At 35.8% G+C, this 16,045-nt stretch overlaps 1 protein-coding gene and 1 pseudogene across 3 annotated transcripts; both read right to left on the minus strand.

The window, feature by feature from the left end:
• Positions 1 to 1,243: 1,243 nt before the first annotated feature.
• LOC143205812 (piwi-like protein Siwi) lies at positions 1,244 to 15,867 on the minus strand. Of its 3 annotated transcripts, XR_013007930.1 has the most exons (16): positions 15,589 to 15,867; positions 15,299 to 15,532; positions 14,987 to 15,208; positions 13,429 to 14,928; positions 13,303 to 13,369; positions 13,127 to 13,243; positions 12,818 to 13,063; positions 11,650 to 11,906; positions 11,409 to 11,592; positions 11,113 to 11,346; positions 7,852 to 8,163; positions 5,631 to 5,855; positions 5,479 to 5,578; positions 4,873 to 5,066; positions 4,354 to 4,819; positions 1,244 to 1,569 (listed from the first exon to the last, which is right to left on the minus strand). XR_013007930.1 is itself a non-coding variant. In XM_076418834.1 (14 exons), exons 4-14 carry the CDS (start codon positions 13,717 to 13,719, stop codon positions 4,811 to 4,813), a joined length of 2,289 nt encoding a protein of 762 aa, XP_076274949.1. In that variant the 5' UTR covers positions 13,720 to 14,928; positions 14,987 to 15,208; positions 15,299 to 15,532; positions 15,589 to 15,863; the 3' UTR covers positions 4,660 to 4,810. The 3 variants fall into 3 exon arrangements, 1 of the variants encoding a protein (XP_076274949.1); XR_013007931.1 differs by lacking the exons at positions 14,987 to 15,208; positions 15,299 to 15,532; positions 15,589 to 15,867 and having other exon boundaries at positions 13,429 to 13,726; positions 13,827 to 13,953; XM_076418834.1 differs by lacking the exon at positions 1,244 to 1,569 and having other exon boundaries at positions 4,660 to 5,066; positions 15,589 to 15,863.
• On the minus strand, positions 3,928 to 4,798 carry LOC143205850 (piwi-like protein Siwi pseudogene; annotated as a pseudogene).
• Positions 15,868 to 16,045: the final 178 nt, after the last annotated feature.

Consider the following 16,045-nt stretch of genomic DNA (forward strand, 5'->3'; position numbering starts at 1 on the left):
GTGCAACCAAGCACAAAAATAACACAATTGAATCAATTGAACTAAAATGTATCATCGCAAATAATCTAAATTTGCCTACAATAGATTTGTGACCGGTCGTGCAACTACCAATATTTTATATTGATTTGAAGCCAAAAGGAAATAATAAACATGTTTAGGAGATTGATGATTTGGACCACAATGTCATTAAATGTGAGCCACCAAACACAAAAAGAATCAACCCACAATGCGCCAGATGTCAAGCATATGGGAAATTAAAACATATTGTTGCAAGTTGTGTAGATGCGTGAAATGCGCAGGAGAGCATGCGACCAATAATTGCACACGCAAAACACGTGACGACAAAGTAAAATGTGTTAACTCTGACGGTGACCATCCTGCAAATTATAGGGGATGCCTAGTCCATAAAGTGTTGCAAAAAAAATGTATCCAGCACTGGGAGAAAAAAGGAACTTACAGTCACCAAAACAGGCCATACCATCTAACTCGCCTAAAGCAACAATGCAACATACTCAGAGGATAAAAAAATAAAATACATACTTTGTTTATTTAACGGACTTCATTTTTCACTTATGTTTTTGACCAGAAATACTATAAATGAATTTCAAAAGGACTTTTGTAAAGTAATAAAGTAAAGGTATAAAGTAATAAAGGTAATATTTTTAATTTATATTTTTATAATGTCTACCTCATAGTGAAATTTCAACATATACGTTATTTTATTTTCGGCTGAATATATCTTCTGATGATTTAGATTATTTTTTAGTCATTACAGAATTGTAAATGTTTGAAATATCTTTAGGAATCGATAAGTAGAATACTAAAGTTGTATAAACATAAGAGTGTTATGTCTTATTACCATAATCTTCAAATGAGTTAGATTTCAATATTATTCGTATTTTCTATCTTACCATAACCAATCATAATTTCTTTCTTATGCTATTGTGAAAAGTATACGCGCCTCCGAACCAAACCATTAAATAAATTTGGTGGACCCGAATTTTCGAGTTAATTTCGATCACGAGAAAATACCGCTACGGAGAATACGTTTGCCGATTACAATATACGCCCAGAGACAGAACCTTTCGCTTCCTTCATGTCTGTACTCACTATAACCCTATAGCTATAGAGCGTAGCGTTTTTTCTTATAGTTTTAGATGCACCTGGAGGCTTGGCAAGTAAACGAGAGGGCCGAGGCCGCCTACCTGAAGATCCTGGACTGGAAGTTCGAATAAAACAAATATTTTTGTTGTTTATTGTTATATAGTTTTTATTATTATGAAAATAATGTCAAAACTCTTATGATATTAAAAAAGAATGTACATTCATGTCTTAATTCTAAAATGTAATCCTATATTAACTAACATATAACTTTAAATCAGGTACGGTGGACGAACTTCCAAAGTGCCTTTATGAACTACATCGTTTAGGTATGTGTGAATAAAAACAAAACCTGAGATCTCTTAAAAACAAAACAAAAAATTCTTCTCCTAAAAGAAACAACTTTGTTCACATGCATAGATCCATCACATGAAATATAGGGTCTCGTTCAATCCGGCTATGGCAGGTCTATTAAAGAAAAAAAAACGATTTCATCAACTATTTAATAATATGACGAATGCTAAATTATAAATAATATGGTGAATGCGAAATTATCAAATAATATGGCAAATACAATATTATAAACATGGTGACCCCTTTCGGTGATCATTTCCGTTAACCTTCCTCCACTCTTCCTAAACAACAACAGTAGATTAAATTAAATTAACTTTTTTTTTGGAACTGTAATTTTTTAAAATAATGTCAATATTCCAAATATCTCAGGGATAATGAGCCTTGGTTTCCTTATGACTTTCTGATGGGCAATGCAGTACAATACAAAATATTTATGATAATTTACATATTATGATTACCATTAGATAGTCAGAAAAAGACTAGATCTATAATCGGTTATTTTGAACAAAAGCAACTTAATATAATGTCTATTCAAAGCTTTTTTAGTAAAGCGCCATGTATATTTGTGTTGTCGAAACATCGCAATGTTACCACATCAACTCTGAGTTTTAGTTCAGTTTGACTTTGACATACAAGAATATTCTATTCTACATAGAATAATTGAACAAAAATAAAGCAACAATAATTTATAGGTAAGGGTTAAAACCTCTTAACAACTCTTAAGTTATAATTCAGTTTGGCACTGACATAAAAAAAATCTAATCTAAATAAAATAATTGAACAAAAATGTTACCAAATATAATTTATTTTAACATTATAATATATCTAAAAACTACAGTTAATTATACAGCCACAATAATTTATAGATAAGAGTTAAAACCTCGTATCATAATTGTTTTCTAGAATTTTGCATATGTCTGACAGGTGGTCACCGTTCGGTTGTCAGATGTACGCTAAATTACTCAAAACATTACATATAATTATTACAGGTTATAAACCTATTATTACAGGTTTTAGCCCTTTATTTTGATAAATTTTAAGTCGCTCCGTAATATATCATATTACTTCAGATATTCAGGGTCACAAATTGATTGCGGCTTTAATAGATTATTTCGAAAAGAAACGGGGTAACGGAGGCCCTCTTTGCCGGTAAATTTCGTTAGAGAGGTAATTATTGATGATATTAAATAATATAAGCCCCTACAATTTTAATGAATATGTGTTTTAGCAGTGTGCCGGCGTGCTAAATATTACTGTGGGTAGTGTGAATAACATCGCTTACAAAATGAAGAATAATACGTTAGAGAAAATTGTCTCTCTGGAAAGTATACATAAAAGAATTAGGGACATGTAGTTTTTTGAGGTATACACTCTTACAGGGTATAGATTTTAAACGGTGTAAAGATAACCCTCGGATAGGTTTAATGGAACTTCCAGATATTACCTTAAAATTAAAATAATATAAGAAACTTGAATATTTCAAAATGGTTCATTGTGGCACTCTTGGCAAGACAGTAACAAAAAAAGTGTAAAGACAACAAATATTGATGGAAAAAGGTAAAAGTTTCAATAGTATTCGATTAGGTTTTGTTGGTTATATATACTTATTAATAGTTAATTGCAGATATATTGCTAATTCGGCATGGTAAGTACGTTGTCGATTACCAAATTGCATTATCTCTTATAGTTTCCGAGATATGGACTATCGAAATTTTACAATTTTGGCTCTGCTTCTAACTTGGGCCAAAATTGGAAAATGGTCTTATGAATTACCGATGTCGCGTATTATATTTATTAATAATTAATTGCAGATATATTGCTGGTCAAGAAGGATAATCCAACAAAAACTGTTTGGATATGTGGAAGGAAGCATTGTCAACTATAACACCTTCAGTTTGGATGAACTTGGTAAGACATACAGAGGAAGTAATTGATAAATGGTGGAATCGTGAACATGTTTTAGACAGATTAGAAATTAACAGTTTAGTGATTGCGTCGGAAAGTGAAAGTGACTGAAGGAAACATTCAGGATATGTGATAATGCTGGAATGTGCAGTGCCAGAAATTCCTGAGACAGAGTGATGAGAGTGTAATCAACTAAAGGTATGCACATAATTAATTGAATATAACTGTAGAAAATGGTATTGTAGGGCGTGAAAGATTTGTGTGCACAGATATGGTTGTAATTGTTCAAAATTAAACATGTGCAATAAGTTAGAATGTATGAGTAGAGATTGAATACAACTGGTTTTGTAGATATGGTAAATGCATTAGACGGAATTCAGTGACTAAGTTTATGAAGAATGGTGTACACAGATAGTAGCAGAAGAAATAAAATATACAGTGATGCCAAGATGACTTAACAAGTAAACACACCATCGAAGGAAGAACTAAACGTAAAAAGGTAAATATGCTCTAGAATGAACTCGCTTCTGAGATATATAATTGTTAATTAGGTAGATGATTAGGCCTCTACCAGGGGATACCACTACATAAAAAAAAACGCGCCTAGAAATTCTGCCTCATGGGTGGCGTGGAAGGAGTTCAATGTAAACAAAACAAATCTAACCTACAAACTATTATACCAATGTTCTTAATTATAGTTTTAAGTCTTTCAATAGTATATGTATTATGTTATGTACTATAATGTTAAAATAAATTGTATTCGTAACATTTTTGTTCAATTATTTTATTTAGATTAGAATTTTCTTGTATGTCAAAGCTAAATTGAATTAAAACACAGAGTTGATGCGGCAACGTTGCAATGTTTCGACGTCACAAATATCCATGACAAAAAACTTTGAATAGACTATACTTTTAAGAGAAGTCACAATACTATTAAATAAAATAGTGAATGCGGCGGCAAGACACAAAGATTTAATCGACACAAAAACTCACCTGTGCAGATATTGGGCCGTCATGAAAGCAAGTTTGTGGGCGTACTGACAGGGAGCCGGCACGCGGATGGTACCGGACCAATTGAAGTACATGTGCGTGAGCTTGAAGGTGAACCTCTGGATCCTGTTGGCGTCTATGCCCAATGTATCCTCGATGATGTTGTAACTGGTAGGCGCTACGGTTCCCTGATTGACACACTGGGACACCAGGAAGAAGTCGTACCGTTCCGGCAACGTGATGACGTCGTCGACGACCGTACCCGCCGGTGGATTGCTGCTCAGCCCGTCCGCTTGGGCCCTAAAAATTTTGGTGTTAATACGCTTCGATACTATGATGAAGGCCAGCTTCAGGGGTCGGTCCTTGAACAGATCGCTCTTCAGCTTCTCCTTCAGCAATTCCACCTCGTGTTCCTTCACGTATTTTATCTGACCGTCGCCCACACCATCTCTGTATACCACTATGCGTTCTGAAACGATATAAGATGAAAATCGTCGGTGGTACCGGACACCGCGTCCTTACATGGATATACACCATTCCGCGACTGGAAGTGTTCGCAGGCCAACGTGACAAAGGCGGCTCTGTTACTGCTGAGCTCTTGCTCTTGCGCGTGCTCCACTGCCATGCTGAAATACTGTGAGCATCCTACATCAATGGAGGCCACCATTCCGGCGAAACTCTTCCCTTTGTTGGCAGTATCACGGCAGACGTCGTAACTGAAAGGAGGCGCAAAAGAATTAGTATGGAGTATGGGAAAAGGAACAAATACCGCAAGTTTGGTAAATAGCCTGTATTGTTCCGATACATATAAAAAGATAAAAGAGGCTATAATAATTATACCGTTGTAGTGCGCCGTTGTTCAAATATACGGCAATATTACAGAAAGTCGTCTAAAATAAGTAGTAGATGAGTCGCTAACAGAATTGCAGAGAAAACAAATAGTGGAAAAATTCGATCCTAAAAAACATCATGTCATATTACAGTCTTCCCTTGACATATCATGGCCAGGTTTCCCTGGAGCCATCTTATGTTAAAACAGCGGGTTTTAATTCGTACCCATGGGAGTTTTGAAAATATGGGTACTCATTTGAGTACCGTCATCGTTTGAAACAACGTTACGTCACTTACCCTACGACCATCGTAAATCTAGGCATGGTAGAACCCCACGGCGACCCGCCAAGCTTACAGTTCATCTGTATGGCGATCTTCATAGCTACCGACCGATTATCTGAAATCAAACGAGACTGAGCGCCGATATCACGAATTCCATGAGCACCTACTCTTCTGAACGGTCTTCGCTACGGCCACCTGGCACGGCATCGCCCTATCCACGTAGCATTTCTTCTTCACCGCGGTGTATTTATCGTGGGAATTACTGGTGAGTACCACGAACACCAGCTGGGCGTGGAGGGTCGACATGGCGTATTCCAAACCGCCCAGGTAGCTCTGCGCCCGATCGTCCCCCAAATCGACGGTTTTTACCCCCGAGATTTGGAATTTCATCACTGGAAAACGAAACAGACATTCATTAGCCGTAAGCGACAGTAGCAGCTGATTTTGCATGATCATAGTCAGCATTCGGCGAGTTTCAACAGTTTACGCTTGATTTTGCGGCGTTGCCGTTCACAAGCGATCGAAAGGTTGAATCCAACAACGACTGCGGCAGCCACTTTTGTTTCAAACCTGGCGCTGGTTGGAGTTTTAGTATCACTTAATTGTTTGTATGGTATCCTATATTATTATATTATATATTCATACATTAAGTTAGCTTAAGCGTTATATTTAGCGTTGGGAACTATCGAATGAAAACGACTATCGACTTTTTAATAATTGACTACTTTTTACTATCGACTGTTTCAATCGTTATTTTCGGCCCGACTGATTTTGTCATTATTTACTATCGACTTTTTTGTCGGGTACTTTTAGTTACTATTTTTGGTTCTACTAATTTCATTCGACTGATTCTTCTGGCTCTGTCGTAGTAGCCGCGACCTTGACAAACATTTACCCAGTTTATGCTTCCATAGATTTATATGTAATATATATAGTTTTATAATTTTGTGGTAATTTGCTTGTAAATAACAATATGTTGTATATTAATATAGCAGCATTTTGGAACGATATTTTTCAAGATTGTTAATGTAATAGGGCAAAAAGATTAAAATTGTGAATGATAAATAGTAAAATATTTTTGACTTTTTACGGCACTAATAGGTAATATTTCGATTACTCCCTCGATTTTTGTTAAACAATACTTTCGTTCAATAATAAAGTATTTACTTTATTTAAAAAAGCTCTAGTAGTTATTGTGGGATCATTTTTAAAACTAACATATTAAAATACGATAAAACATGTGTGGGGTCTTATACCATTCTATAGAAAAATTCAATTCGTTTTTACATATCCACAGAACATTCCAATATAAAAGTAATTCTATTTCGTTTAAAATGAAATATTAAATTGCATGTTAATAGTATTCAGTAATTATTTTTTTCCTTCTCGTCTTTTTTAAAGGTATTACGTAAGGGAATATTTACATCTCCGACTCGCTTATACTACCGTTAGAAAATATAATCACAGTACATCTTCGTCGACATCACGAATTGGAAAAAAAATGTCGAACCGTGCATTTGAATTTTTGAATAGTAATTACTAATTTTAGTCGCTAGTTTTTTGACTATCGACTTTTTTTTTCTGTTTTACGACTATCGTCTGTTTTCAGTCGATAGTTCCTAGGCTTGTTATATTGTTTTGTAAGGTTAAGAATCTTGTTGTTTATAATTTATTTACTTTTGTACACTTCATATTTTAATCATAAATAGTAGATATTAATATATAAACCAATGACCTGTAAATAGTGTTAAAAAACTTTCACCCACTATATATATAATTGACCATACGAATATAAAAGTTCACATAAATATGACTCAATGTTCTTTACGTGAGTATATCCCATCAAAATCCCAGCTCGTTGATCATAAAGCAAACTAAAATCATAAAAATATTAGCATTTATAAATTTTAGCTTAATCGATCTGGAATTCATAAGACTGTATCCAAAGGTGGGAGGTGAGCGTTAATAAAATAAGATAAAAGTATGATTTTAACCAAAGCCAAAGCCAAGTCTCCCTGCTAAAATTGCAATAGATATCATATTGTATGAAACCCGAGCTAATAAACCTGACCAGTGGCAATTTGAAAAGATTGGACTTATTGACTCATAAAGATTTATATAATATTCAGCAAGCAAATCAATTGAATATCACAGGTACAAAATATAAAAGCGATGCTACAAGTGTTGAAGCATGGGTAAACAAGGTCAAAAATACAGGATGTGTCTGATATACGCCACAATCTTAGTTTCTGGGTACCTACACTACTTTAAAAAATTCGAGATAATTTATTTTATTTATACTACATTCTTCGAATTTACATATGACTTGCGAGAACTGGCAAAGTTGAACACTCAAATCAACATGGTATGGGGTGATAAATTACTCACCTCGGGCGACCTGTTGTATGCTGGCGACAAACTCGCCGGTGGCTTTCTTGAGCCGTACCGGACACACCACCACCAGCGCGTCCAACTTGGCAGGCGCGAACATGGTGGCAGTCTTCAGGTTGCCGGTCCAATCGGCACGAGGTCCGGGCATGAGCGAACCCGAGCCGCCAGCGAGGGTTTCCTGCGGTAACACGCGTCCTGTGAACTGGACCAGGTCCTGGGCCAGCTTCAGGTCCCATTTCTTGAGTTCGTCAATAGCCTTCGGGCATTTTTGCAGCTTCGCGCTGAACTCGCGCAGTTTGTTCATCCGGGCTAGAGTGGAGCAGATAGAGAATGAGAACGCTATTGGGGGTGTTAGCCACCGAAAAAAATATCGATATTTCTAAGAAAAAGCAAAAACAGTTAAATATTAGAGTAAAGAAATATATATTTCTTTTAAATAATAAAAATGTTTGGCGGAACTTTAAAATTAACTACCAAAATTCACTAAACCTTTACAATTGTAATAATATAGTTAATATATTACTAATATAACGATATTTAATCTATTTCGAACAAATATCAAAAAATATCGATAGATCGACCAAAAATATGGATATTTTTTTCAGAAAATATCGATATATTTTCTGCATCCCTAGAACGCAATATTGCAACTCGATGCGGAGCCGACAACCATTTTGGATTGGGTTAAGTTGGACTTTACCGAAAAAATGTCTCAATATATTTTTTTATTACTCTTCGTGAGTCCACAATCTGCCCTATTGGCAATAAGTATTTCTTATGTCTATATTATATATACATGGCATGTAGAAAATCACTTCATTAAGCAATCTTCTGTATAAAATATTATCTTAATTAATTAGTCTTATTCTAAAGTCTACATATGTCTAGTAATCCGATCAGGTGGTGTTAAACGTTTTAGTCTACGCACTTCACTATCACGTCGCATATTTAGCTGATTAGCGAGTACATTGGGATGCACTGACACTCCTTCGAAGTACTTCACACAAACACGTTGAATTACACTCGTTATAGGTTCTAGAGGAATATCGCGTTGTATCATTTTATTTGAAATATAGTACGGAGCATCAACAATGACACGCAACACCTTATTTTGGAACCGTTGAATGATGGGTATATTAGAATTGCTAGCGGTACCCCATAGTTGGATTCCATATGTCCAAATGGACTTGAGTATAGACTCATACAGCAATACCTTGTTATCTAATGATAATTTGGATTTGCGCCCGATGAGCCAATACATTTGATATAATTTTAGTCCCAGTTGTTTCCGTTTAGAGAGTATATGCTTCTTCCAGGTTAGGCGTCGATCTAAGTGCATACCAAGATATTTAACATGCTCTGCTTGGGGGAGTTGACGATGATTGATATTCACTGGTGGACATGTTCTCCCACGCAGGGTAAACGTTATATGCGTTGATTTTGTTTCATTGGCTTTATGGCAACTTTATTGACCCTTAATTTCTCGTGCGCTAAATCCACTTGAAATGGCGAATCTAGAGAGCTAGTAATTCTATTTTCCTCATCTTTATGCAGCTGAGACTGGAAACCCAGCAGCGCCCGCAGACATCTGGAGAATCTCGAAAAGTCAAAAAAGACATTCACCCCCCTGAAATCTGCATGGTCAGGAAATTTCGTAGTCTCCTTGCCGAATCCTTCGAAAAACTAATGGGATGCCTACCTTTTAAAAAAGGAAGTGGCGCCACTCGAAACAAAAACGTCATCAGAGAGGCCAATAATCTAGTGAAAATAATGCCTCCAAACTCTCTCCAAAACCATCTAGTCTCACCAAAAATGCTACAAAAAATCATCAGCAAACTGAAGCCCAAAAAGGCACCTGGATACGATGAAATATCAGTATTCCAACTGAAAAAGCTCTCAGCTTTTTGCAGAGCAGAACCATATCATATCAGACGAACAACACGGGTTCAGACCCAAATATTAATGTGCAAAGTTCGACGGTCTCTTTCTCCGGGCTCCCTCGAATAGCTATGTCGTCAACTATGAAAAAGGTCAATCACTCGAATAAACTATAAATAATCCCATTAGTTTCTACCATTTTACAAAGTTCCAATCTTCACTTCTCAGATATACATAAAGGACATGCAGCTTTTTGAGGGATGTAAGACATCCTTTCATACACTCTTACAAGGGCATATGGTTTAAATGCTGTGAAGATCCACTGCCAGTTGTAAAAATAATTCAATTTTTTAAACTATTTGAATTTGTGTTTATCTTGATGAAACTTATATTGAATATTTCATAAAGGTTCATTGTGGCACTCTTGGCAAGAAAGTAACAAAAAAGTGTAGAGACAACAAAAATTGATGGAAAAAGGAAAAAGGTAAAAGTTGCAATAGTATTCGATTAGGTTTAGTTAGTCATTATATTTATTAACAATTAATTGCAGATATATTGCTAGTGGAGAAGGATATTCCATCAAAAACTGTTTAGGTATGTGGAAGAAAGCATAGTCAACCATAGCACTTTCGATTTGGATGAACTCGATAAGACATACATAGGAAGAAATTGATAAATTGTGATTAGAAATTAACAGTTTGGTAATTGGATTGGACAGTGAGTCGGAAAGTGAAATTGACTGAAGGAAACTTTAAGGATATGAGGTAATGCTGTGCAATGTTGGAAATTCCTGAGACAGTGTGATGGGAGTGGAAAAAGCTAAAGGTATGCATGGTAATTAATTATATATTAACTGAATATAACTGTAGAAAATGGTATTGTAGGGCGTGAAAGGTTTGTATGCACAGATATGATTGTAATTGTTCAAAATTAAATATGGGCATTAGGTTATAACGTATAAGGAGAGAATAAATACTGCTTTGTAGATATGGTAGATGTATTAGACATAATTCAGTGATTAATTTTATGAAGAATGGTGTACATAGATGGTAGCAGAAGAAATAAAATATACAGTGATACCAAGATGACTTCTAAAAAAGGTAAATATGCTCTCGAATGAAAGTAAAATACGTCTCTAATGTATACAATTGTTAATTGGGTGGGTGATGTGGAAAAGAGTTTAATGGAAGCAAAACAAATCTAACGTACAAACTTATACCTGTGTTCCAAATTGTAGTTTTAAGTCCTTCGATAATATATGTATTGAATGTTAAAATAAATTATATTTAATGACATTTTTGTTCAATTATTTCATTTATTTTCGATGTCACAAATATCTATGACGCATTACTAAAAACACTTTGAATAGACTATACTTACCACTTGATCCGATACGGGTGTGTTCGCTCAGGGACTTCATCAGCTGGAAGTTCTCTCTCTGTTTCTCCGTCAGACCCGTCATCGTGCATAGCTGGGGCACCAGCATGACGATCTCTGGCATTCCGGCTCGGATTTCTCGCGGTTTGGACCGGGAAATGAGCATTGGCTGATTATTGCGGGTTATGCGGACGCGGTATCTCTCTTCGAAATATTGGCGGTAACTAATTTCGGTTCCTACAAACAACGGGCACGGCATAATCACACGACGAGTCCCCGAATCGCGCCGATAATCTTACCATCGCGTTTCTTGAATTTGCTATCTGGGTTCTGATCGTAATCGACGTCGTCTATCCGGTAGGTCTTGTTGTTGTAGTAGGTCATGACGATGCAGCCCATCACCCGTTGCTGGAACTCTTTCCTGGCGTTACGATCGTTCTGACACTCCAATAGAAGGTCATAGACGTTGTCGGTACGGAGGACCTGCAAATATACGAACGTGGTAAGCTTCAGTCTTGGCCGAAATATCCTAGAACGCACCTTAAAGTTTAGATCGATGTTCAACATGATCTGTTTTTCATGCTGCCTCATCGACGTGATATAACCGGGCCACAGCTCCAGATTATACTGCGGTATAGTCACCTTGTACATAGGATCGAAATAATTTCTCCCCAGCAGCTTGAACTCGAGCGACTCCAGGCAACGCCTGACGATGAGATTGAAGATCTGCAGGTAGTGCCAGTCGCCCCAGTTCACCTCTCCCACCAAGCGAATGGACACCAAGTATTTCACGTTATCTGCAAAACATCACTCGCCAATGAGTCGACGGAAACTTGAAAATAAACCCGGCTAACACAATCGGCATGACCTGGCGTATTTACCAGACGTTATCCCTCTTGATTAATGCTTCTTTTGACGAAACATGACCTGCTCGGTATTTTCAAAAATATATCATACAGAAATAACAAAGACCTTCCAATGTTGGTATCAGCATGTAAAGACTAGCGATCATGCTTTTAATTTTTTTTTAATACTACTCCAAAAATCTATAGCCTGTAAGAGCACAGAACTAGCTAAAAGACTGGAAGTGAATAGATTTCTCATCGTGGGAGAGGAAATATATAAAACTGATACCAAATTAAAAAACAAGAGGAGAGTCGAGTTGAAGGTTTGCAGTTATTGATATTGGATAATGTTGAATTATAGGACGAAGGGACTAATTGGTAGCTAAATTAGCTACAGAATCATTGAGTTACTAGCTGGCCATTTTTAAACATATCGGTGTAGATCCAGTCAACCAAATGTGCACAACGAAAAGGTTTTGAACCATTGGCACATATGCATATGTTTTATACCATTAATTTGACTTTCTGCTATCAACAAATGACGCGATTGAAATATGGGATTAAAAAATATTCCATCACAGACATCCTAGATCACACACATCTTTAGTAGCTCCGGAAAAATCGGTTGGCGCAACCATATGTTTACTATATAACCTAAACTAGAAAGATTGTTATTTATTCATACTAACGGAGCAAATCTCACTTTAAAAGGATCTTGTGAAGATCATTTGGTTTAGATTTTCGCTCAGAAAATCCAGAAATTGCCAAAATCATGATATTACCAAATTGATACGCTCAATAAATGTATAAATATATTCGCTTTTAAAATCATGAAAAACAATCTGTAGTCCTTTAGCACTTACCATCATCAGCAACAGCCAATTCCAAGGGATCTGGCTGGAGCTTGGTTGGGGTGTAGAGAGCAGCACCATCAAACAATATGCCTGAAGAAAGTTTGTTTACGAAGGCTCTGCGAACTAGGGCCCGTCGTGTTTTTGTATTGTCCAGTTCCGGTTTAAAATCGACACGGTACTGATTCAGTCCCCACTTGGTCGCGCTCAGCAGCGGAAAAAAGTTCGCTTTGAGCAAGATCTTTTCTCCATCCGAGCCTACAAAATAGAAAATCATCAACCATCATCTGTTGTGTCTTAAGCACGTTTAGAGGTCCTAACCTTGTTTGGTCGCATAATGTTTGGGCTTCGTGTCCACGATTTCTTTCCGATTAGTTCTTCCTTTAACCCCCCCTCCTCCGCCACGTTTCTCGTCATCTGTACCACCAGTCTGTCGAACTATAAATCAATAATGTCTAATACTACTCATCTACAAAATGAATCAGAGACAATCTTACCTTGAGCTGCCAAGGTTTGTTGTTGTTCTTCAACGCATATAGTTCCTGGACCACGTCCCGCAGATTGCTGCAAATTATGCATAATATCACCCACAATAACTCATAACGTTATCAACAACGTCTCACCTGCGGAAGGGAATCTGGAGGTCCGCGAGCGCCCCACTGACTCTGTTGACCTGACGCTTGCGGCGGGGGCTGGGACTGAGATTGTTGGACTTTGGGGCCCCACTGGCCCTGTGGTGCTTGATGTTGTTGCGAAGCTCCTCGGGTGCCCCAGGCTCCTTGCGGTGCAAAAGTTCTGGAGCCACCTTGACGAGATGAGCCTTGCGAGGGACCCGGTCTGGGGCCGCTGCCTCGGCCCTGCTGATGTTCGCCTCTGGCTCGGCCGTGAGCCCTGCCCCTCGGTCTGTTTTCCATTACAAACCTATACAAATTTCGTTGATTTTAACGCGTAAATAGAAACGAATAAATTTTAAGAAAGAACAAAGCTGCTTAACGGACAAAAATATTAGAAAACTGCTTACCTGTTAAAGAAACAAACAAAACTAAACCCTCACAAGTTTTTAAACTCATTAATCATGTAAATCTCAGCAAATATTAATATAAATAGGCGAATAATACAAAAATACAATCAGCCCTTATACGGAAGCGAGGGAAAATGAATGACAATTCCCTCGCGTTTCAGTCGGTAAATAAGTTTTCTTACTTTTCTTTCTAATGAAGTTAGCAATTAGCGCTGGACATAATATATAGATTCGAATAAATTAAAATATTTCAATTGTAATTCCTTCATTCTGATAATAATAATATGATTATAATTTAGTTTATAAGTTATAAACCCGATTTTCCAATGTATCTCAGATATATACACCACCACAGATGATATTTAAATTAAATATCTCAAAATATCAAACAATACATTTAGAACCAAATGAACAATTTTAGGATATAGAATGGTGGGTACAGACTTGAGCATTCGGGGCGAATTTCCTGTGAAAATTGAAAATGCGCACGAGCAGAACTGAATTCTCTTTGCTTAGTTCCAGTGTTCGCCACAATAACTTTCGGCGCTTGGCGACAAACAGAACGCAGGATACAGAACAAACAGGACGAACGGATTTAGTTAACAAATTTGAGTGAACGTGGAAAATATTGGCGATTATGAATGACATGTTTTGATTTCGAGAAGGTAACCCTGTTTTTCCTTTTAATTTAATGATTACTATAAAGATGATTTTGAATGATAACTACGTGTTTTATATCTATTAATGATTAATAATAATAAAACATATAATTATATAAAAACCCCATAAAAATACGAAAAATTAAAATATTTATATATAACTTGCAGGAATCTGGAATATTTAACTTTGAAATTTGTTACAATAATATGGAAAAAGTATTACACAACTAGTACGAGAAAAGATGTTTAATAATAGCCCCATATAAAATAATTATTAACAACATGAAAATATTAAGTTTGCAATATTAATTAAAATATTGTAAGCAATGCAAACATTTTAAAATGTGACGAACAGATCAACATGTAAAAATAACCACCCATTAAACGCACTATACTTAACAATCGCTTCTTAGCTTTTTTATAAAAAGAGCCATATCTTCGACCTAAAATATAAAATAAAAATTATTAAACACAACAGTTTTAGAGAAAAGAGTCACTTGCCTATGTTATTCTTTAGACAGCAAATATATCACTGGTTTCAAGGTGTTAATCCTTCATTTTCTCCAAGGTATGTCTCAAATGTGCTTGTTATGAAGTTTATTTTTTACTTTATGATTTGAAAGGATTCTAGCATAATATCCTCTTATAAGGACTGTGACTCTTCCATCCAAATCATCTTGCACTTGATAGCTTTTATTTTTTCATACTACATAGCAATAGTGTCTGAAATAATTTAAACCCAGTAAACAATTATCTACAAAATAGCAATAAAATATATACAAAATACATCATGCAGTAAATATAAATTCATACTAGTTTATATAATTTTTGTCCATATCATTGACGGATGAATTGCCTGATTGACATTTATACATTTTGTGCCACAACATAAAAGTAATATTCTAAATTTAAGGTTTGATTATGTCTACCTCATCGGGAAATTTACACATATACATTATTTTCTCTTGGGACTGTATATCCTCTGGTGAATTTGGATCATTTTGTAATTGTTACAGAAATGTATATGTTTGAAATCTCTTCACGAATCTATAAATAGAATACTAAAGCCGTATAAACATAAGAGTTTTATGTTATATTCTTACCATAAACTTCAAACGTGGTGAATTTCAATATTATTCGTATTTTCTTCCTTATCATAACTGTTTATTATGCTACCAGCCATACTTACAATAATTTCATACTCTTTTAAAAACTCTTAGACGGTACATATTATTTTAGCAATAAACATTGTTTTTTAGGAAAAGAAAACTACACGTCCCGTCGAAAAATGTTTCACAAGACATTTTATTATGGTATGCCATCGTGAAAAGTATGCTTATAAACAAAAGAATACTAGCGGCTGTTTACACCATTGAAACACTGTCATTCGAGGGCCATCTGCAACGTTGCCGATATGTTAAATTAGTATTATTACCGCCAGCTGTATATTGAATAACTGCAATATTCAATAAAATATAGTTTTGCATAGTAGTAAGATTTGTATTTAATGTTTTAGTCTCGTTTTCTCTATTTTTCCGCATTCCAATATTTAAAATTTTA

Source organism: Rhynchophorus ferrugineus, unplaced genomic scaffold (genome assembly GCF_030347505.1).
Source record: "Rhynchophorus ferrugineus isolate W39M unplaced genomic scaffold, kcgeb_rfMv2 rfM17, whole genome shotgun sequence".
Lineage (NCBI taxonomy): Eukaryota > Metazoa > Arthropoda > Insecta > Coleoptera > Curculionidae > Rhynchophorus > Rhynchophorus ferrugineus.